This window comes from Lipotes vexillifer, unplaced genomic scaffold, assembly GCF_000442215.2.
Source record: "Lipotes vexillifer unplaced genomic scaffold, Lipotes_vexillifer_v1.1 scaffold815, whole genome shotgun sequence".
NCBI lineage: Eukaryota > Metazoa > Chordata > Mammalia > Artiodactyla > Lipotidae > Lipotes > Lipotes vexillifer.
This window is the reverse complement of record NW_006773723.1, coordinates 4,654,422-4,661,933: the sequence shown is the minus strand read 5'-3', so window position 1 is coordinate 4,661,933 and position 7,512 is coordinate 4,654,422. Positions and strand designations below refer to the sequence as shown.

Here is a 7,512-nt window from a genome sequence, read left to right as displayed (position 1 = left end):
GAGAGAGGCAGGAGGGTCAGAGTAAGAGAGGGAGATTTGATGATTGGAGCAGAGGTTGGAGTGATGTGCCTCAAAGATGGAGGAAGAGACCATAAGCCAAGGAATGCAGGTGGATTGCAGAAGCTTTTCCCCCAGAGCCTTCAGAAGGAGTGCAGTCCTGCCAACCCATTTTTTACTTCTGACCTCCAGAACTCTAAGATGATGCATTTGTGTTGTCTTAAGCCATGCCGCCTGTGGTGATTTGTTATCACAGCAATAGGAAACGAACACGGAGGAGTTGGGAACATCAGTTTAATCCATATTCGTTAGGTTTGAGATGGCTGGTTTCTTCATAGCAGAGTGAAGGAAAAGGGGAACGCGGCTGTGTCGGAACTTTCCTGTGCGCTTTACTCGTAGCTTTCATTATCTTTTCTGTGCCTTTAAAAAATATTTTCTCCCACTTCCTTATTACATTTGTGTTTCTGTTTTGTGCTTCTCCACTGCCCAGGACTCTAGCCCTGCGTTTCCACTGTCCCACTCTTAGTGAATCTTTTCACTCGGTAATAGTTCCTTCCCCTGGGTGTGCTGGAGATGTAGCCACTCTCTCCCTTGCTAGCCTTTAATTGTCTTGCTAAATAAGTAAGCTTAGGATTTAGAATGAGAACTCCAATTTTGGATGATAGGTTACTTATCCCTCTCTCCAAGGGCTGCATTTGAACTCTTCCCAATTCTCATCTTGAACATAAGGAGTTATTTCTTCATGATTGCAAACACTCGCTCAAAGTATCGGCATCTCAGATTCATTAAACATGGATTGTTAATAGGCAAACACTGATAAGAAATTTTCATTTTAGAACAGAGAATTTCATTAATTAGAAACTAGTGTCAAGTAATTACTTTCTAAAGAGTTTCTTAGACTACTTGTGTTCTCTCTGTGTTTCATTATAATTTAATAGTCTCATAACTTGAGCTGTGTGAGAATAACGTTTAACTCTATTTTCTAAGCCGTTAATAAATATTAATTAAATGATAGAACACTTGTTATTTTTATAAGTAAATACTCTTTGAAGGTGGAAGTGCTAAGATCTAGATGAGCCTGGCCTGGTAGAATTTTCAAATCATGCAAAAGGGAGCGTTCCCTTGTCAGCAGTAGGGGAATGGCACAGGAACTTTAAGTTCTTGATCAATAGTGAAATTTTTGGCCTCTACTGTTTTCTTTGCAGTTCTGAAATAATTCAGAGTAAAGATTTTTTTAAAAGTTCTCAGAAAACTAGATTATTAAAATATATCTATGAACATCCCATGTATACTCTGTGTTCTGCATAGATTTCCATGAGAAGAGCATGGCAATAAGGGAACATCTGGAAGGAGAAAGCCAAGGAGGACAGCTCAGGGGCAAGGAGAAGGCAAGGAAGCAGTAGCTTTAAGATTACAAGTGCTTTATGCTGTTTTCTAAAAGTTTTCTAGTAGACATCAACCCAGTTGGTAGCAAAGTGGAACAATTGAGTGCAGACCCTGAAGGCACACTCCCCTGGTTTTAAATCCCAGTCTGCCACCTAGTAACGGTGTGACCTTGGGGAAGTTACTTAACTTCCCTGGGCCTCGGGGTTTTTTTAAATCCATAAAATGGAAATAGTTGCAGTACCTACTTGATAGGGTTGTTGTGAGGAATAAATGAGTCTATGTATGTGGAGATCTAAGCAGTTCTTCCTACATAATGTGTGTTAGCTATTATTCAGTCCTTTGAATTTAATCAATGTTCAAGTAGCTTTATTCCTTTTAATGGCTCAGTATTCTGCAAATGATAAAACTTGTCAATATAGAAATGTATACTAGGGGGTCTCTTTGAAAATGAATTTTGTTTATTGAGTAGCTCTGTTTGTAACAGACTTCTACCTTGAACAAAGACAGAGTTATTTGATACAATGTTAGTTTCTATGGTGCCTAGTGGCAATGATAGGTTTTTTGGTAAATATATGCTGGAAGAGGGAAGGAAGGAATGACTGAATAATGCTAATATTAATTGGGTGCTATGTATCAAGCATTATTCTAAGAGCTTTACCAACATTTTCATTGAAGCCTTATAACAACCACATGTAGTCACTAAGAGTGTGCCCATTTTGCAGATGAGGATATTGATGGTCAGCGACTTGAACACATTGCCCAAAGTCTCAGAGTCAGTGGGAGCTGGACAAGAAATTGAGTCCAGGGTGGAGGTTTTAGTCAATGTACTTAACTGTCCTCCCTTCATGAATAGTCTCTGAGTAATGGTTCATGAAAGGGAGTCAGGAGCCCTGGCTTTTCAATTTTAGCTCTTCCTGATGCATCTTTTTCCGACATATAATGCACACTTCCTTGCCTTACTTAGCTTTTCTCAACGTCCTCTTTAGCACCACCATTATATCATGTGTTAACTTCGATGTTACTGGAGACCGATTTGCTCTGCTTAGAAATGTCCCTAAACATTTTTTTATTTTTTTGTCTATTCACTATAATTCTTTCCCTTCTTCTGTTATTTTCTCCCTTTGGGGTACTCTGAGTGTATCTTTAATGTTTGCATATAATTTTAAGTCAATGGCTGTGGGTGGAGGTGGGAGCCCTGAGTGCAGATCTACATAAAAAACAAAACTAGCTACCATGAATTTATTGTTGCTTTGGGGGCAGGCATTTTATTAGGTCTTATACATTGTCTTATTAATTTTGATGACCCCCCCCGAAAATTATTATTACTTCCCTTTCAGATGAGAAAGCCTGTTCAGAAAAGCAAACTAATTTCCCCAGGATCTTAGAGCTAGTAAGTGGGAAAGACAGGATAAAAACCCAGGTCAGTCTGAAGCCACAGCTCAAGAATTGCCCCTTATAGTCTGCTGGCTGCCCTCCTCTGGAGAGAGCATGAGAGGTCCAGGAAACTAAGGGGTTCAGGAGACTTGAATGCAGAGGTTGCAGAAAGAAATTCAAGAAAGATAATGGCAGGGCTGGGTTAGTAGAGTCCTCGTATGCAGCCAAGTACAAAAAGGGCCAGATATTATCATAGCTATGTCCCTGCAGACATGACAGATGGCTCTGTTTTTAGAACACCTATCTCATTCAATTTATTTATTTAGGAAATGTTTTGAGTACCTAACCTGTGTTAGGCACTCGGTTCGTGATTAAATACTGAATCATTGAGATTGCTGGAAGTCTGCCCTGAGCAGTCTTCTAAAAATAAAACCTTTTTCTGATTGCTTTAATATCTTAATTGGATATAACGTTAAGTATCTTTGAAAACAGCACACTGGATGGTCTGTATTCTTACTGGGTTATATTCAACATGAATGCTTAGAATGCTGTTTGCGTTCTGATAACAATGGATGGGAAAGTATTGATACAGAGGCCAGAATCTGAGCGTTTATGAACTTGGAAACTTTGAGGACAGAGTTTGGAGTTGAGGAATCCTAGTTGGAAAGTTAGTGACCCTGTTAGGCAGGACCAGGGACCTCTATTTGCTAAGAAAACGTTGAAAGGGGACTGAAAAATTGCCGTTGGGGAATTATGCAGGCAAGAAGCCCAAGGCCTTAACACATGTTCTAATACAGGACTAGAATTAGTGATCTACTCTGTATTTACTTCCTAGTTCCCTCAGCATGGCAACCTCAGATGAGTCTAAAGACAGGATCTCGATTCTACATAGCTCAAGTTCCACTTCTCAAGTTCCAGATCAGTGCTACTCAAAGTGTGGCCCCTGGCCACTGCTGCCCACCAGCAGTTACTGGTCTGTGACAGAATATGGGCTGAAATTGAGAGTAAATGTTGAGAAACTTAAAAAAAAATTTTGACAGTAATTTTGTGCCTGACACATTGATTTCCCTTCTGAATTTTTATAACATTCATCTTCTATACCACATGATCTAACAATTGTGTACATTCTTGCATTTCTTGGAATTGCTTGGAATCATTTCTTATATCTTTAGCTCGCTTACAAGCAGATTGTAAGTTCTTGAAGGCAAAGATTGAGTGTAAATGTCTTCAGTTCTGCTCACACTTGGTTAAGTTTGGGAAGGCCAGCTAAGAAGGGTTAATACATTCTTAAGTGCTTGCAGAAAAATATTTGAATGCCATCAGCAATTTGAAATACATTTCATGCCAGATATTAATGGTTTTCTTCTAAGAAAAAAGTGTCCATATTGGTCCAGAAAGCATGCTATAGACTCTATATTATTTTTCTCTTAAATTTATGAGCTATTGATTTATTATAAGATGCACACTGTAGTAGGACTAACGATGTTAATTGGCAGAACTAGCATATATGTGCTCAAAAATACTTGAATTGAATGAAATTCTAGTCAGGCTGCTGATTGTAATAGTCATTATAATACTAGTATAATTACTGGGTAGATTTCTCATTTATACCGCAGAAAGGGAGGATTCCATACTATATTTTCTTAAGTTGTCTGACTTCTTACTGCTGTACACCTGATGAAGGTAAAAGGTTTTCTCTGGAGAAATTTATCACCACAAACTTCTACTTTGCTAATTTGTTCACACTCATAATACCAAAGCCATAAATGCTATTCACATTTCCCAATTTTTTAGGTGGAGCGGATTCCTCCTTTGTGCCATTGCAATGTTTCTTGTGATGTTCCCAATGTTTACTTTTCCAAAAAAGCTTCCTCCTCGACACAAGAAAAAGAGAAAGAAAAAATACTCTGCTGACGTTGCTGGTGACGATGACGTTATGAAGGAGAAACCAAACAATTGTGAAGAAGTGGACAAAAAAGTTTCTTCTATAGGATTTGGAAAGGATGCCAGAGGTAAAGTATATCTTTTGAATAAGTACGTGCGTGGCACTTCAGATCAGTGCTACTCAAAGTCTGGTCCCCGGCCACTGCTGCCCACTAGCAGTTACTGGTCTGTGACAGAATATGGGCTGAAATTGAGAGTAAATGCTGAGAAGCTTAAAAAAATTTTTTGACAGAGTAATTATGTGTCTGTCGAATCTAATAACAACAATAATAAATTGGGCTTAAATTTTGTGTTTTAAATTTTTCATTTTCTAGTAATTCATCTTTAATGTATCTTGCAAACGTATCAGTAACAATAGACTAGAAATAATAATTAAAAAATAGTCCTTCGTCACAGATAGCTTGAGAAGCACTGATTTAGAATCTAAAGGTGAAGACTTCATACTGTAATTAGAGATGTCTGATTTTTAAAATAATTATTGCATTATACAATGGATGGTTTGTCTCAGGGAACCGTGGGTTTGATAGTGTGGCCTGATCCTTACATAAATATAAAACTTACCCCTAGGAAAGGATCTTGTTCAACAGTGGCTCTGTCAAAGCTTGAAAGTGGCCATGGAGAGGGGCAACCAGGGGATGGGTCTCTAAACCCAGCATAAAAACGTCCAGAGGGTTTCAGTGATGTGTACTGGTCTGTTTTTTCATTTTTATCTCTCTTAAAAATAATGACTTTGTTAGAGCCAGATTAGGCAATCTCAAATCTAGACAACTTAATCTTAACCAAGCCATTTTTGTTCCATATTCGATACCTCTGTTGAATGGCAATAAATCCCTTTATTCCAAGAAACCTATAATGCTACATTCCCATTAGTTCCTGCCTATTTCTTGAATTCCCTGAATTGATTTTTCTAACTTATGAAGCATAATATTTATCAAGTGCTTACATCAGTTAAGGTTGTTTTAGGGTAAATTTACCTAGGCACATTATCATCTCACTTTGACTATGTACACAATAAAGGCAAAGAGGAACCTTTCAGGCCTAGAAGGAAGTTACTAATATATTATGGAACTGTCCCTGCAGCCTAAGAATGGTTAGATTGGACTATTTTTAAAGACTATATTTGTTCAAAGCAGTGAAGTGACATTTCATTGGAAATGCTTCTTCCCAGTTAAGTTTTAGATTTGCCTTTCCCGCTCCCTCCTCATTATTTTGGGACAATGTGTACTTTTGGAACTGCCAAAATTACCTCTTCTGCTCTCATAACATAAAAGAAGATTCTCTGGATGGTAGCTCTTACCCTGTGGACCAGTCCATCATTTTTCGTGGATGCATGATGGACCATAATACTACCAAGGGAGTGACTTGTTTTTTTTTTAAACAACCCAGTTGAGAGCAAAGTTGATGTTAAAAAATTTACAACATAGGAATAGACTAAGAGTTTTACTTTACAGAGAATATAAAGTAGACTCAAGAGGGGAAATAAAGGCTAAGCTAAAATGGTATATTTTATAGCTTAGAGGTAGATGGCTCGAACGTGGAATATATGCTCTGCTGGATAGTAGAGAAAAGGGAGAGCGAAGACTGATATGAAATACCAACAGCGGACACAACCGTTGATGGGAATGAAGTCCTTGGAGGGGCCAGTGTAGACAATGATTTCAGTGCCCCATCTGTACTGTGGGACCTTCCCGTTGTCAAGGTGGAGGACCTCCTGAAGGCCTGTGGGTCTTCTTCTGCCTGAAGGTCTTCTCTGTAGTCTGGGAAAGTGCTTGACTCCTGCAGACTTCAAGTGCCAAAGAATTAACACCCTGGCCTCCCACCCCTAAAGCCATCTTAACCAATGGCTGATCAACATCCCAGCTCCATCCCCTCGTGGGTGAGACAATCCTGAGGTATGTTTCTACATCCTTAGTAAGCCACCCTTTCTTCCTGTGCATCACGTCCACACTCCCATCCAGTGTTTCCTGAATCTCCCAAATAAACTGTTTGGCCTTGAATCCTTAACTCAACTCCTGCTTTGGGGGGAAAGCTCACTTAGGCAGGCAGGTTCAAAAGTGGTAAAAGCCATCATGGGATTTGAAAATTATTTTTCAGAATTGAACCTATGTACTGTTTTATTGGATGTCTTCTTGTACTGCTAAGGATTGTTCTCCATCTTTTCTACGTTCAATTTGATGGTTCAGGATATTTTCTTTTAGAGGAAAGAATAAGATGAGTCTTTTGACAGTGATGGGTAGTTGGTTTATAAAATCCATTTTCATTCTGGTTTTCTTGTCAGTATTTCTGATAAATTCTCAGCTTTTTCACTCTATGCCTCAATTATGATGACTGATCTTACTTCGGCGGTGAACCTTCCTGATTAGGACGCAGAGCTGGTTTATTTTATTACTTCTGCTTGCACTGGATTCTCTAATTGTATCTAGACCTGGAACTTCCAGAGACACTTTCTTTTGTTAGAAAGGAATCCTGTTCAAATGGGAATATAAAGTGAAAATGTTTTGCTAAAAATTATTCAAGTGATATTGATGACATTGGAATAATGTTCAAATACAATATTTAAAATTAATTCATATATATCTTGCACATTTTGGTTTCTAATACCCTCACCTATAGGAAATGGCAGTCTAATATTTAATCTGATTTTCAAAAAGATCAGTTAAATCTCTGGGAATCATTCCATCACTGACATAATTTGTATTCCAAAGCTGAGATTCATTATTTAGGTCTTTTTTTTTTTTTTTTTTTAACATCTTTATTGGGGTATAATTGCTTTACAATGGTGTGTTAGTTTCTGCTTTATAACAGAGTGAG

General features: G+C 38.2%; 1 protein-coding gene across 1 annotated transcript in view; it reads left to right on the top strand.

The window, feature by feature from the left end:
• Window positions 1–7,512, top strand: part of SLCO5A1 (solute carrier organic anion transporter family member 5A1) — a 122,957-nt gene that overhangs the window by 49,695 nt on the left and 65,750 nt on the right. Inside the window, exon 3 of the mRNA XM_007448494.1 lies at window positions 4,552–4,769. Coding sequence (XP_007448556.1) covers window positions 4,552–4,769 — 218 coding nt within the window. The remainder of the gene's footprint in view (window positions 1–4,551; window positions 4,770–7,512) is intronic.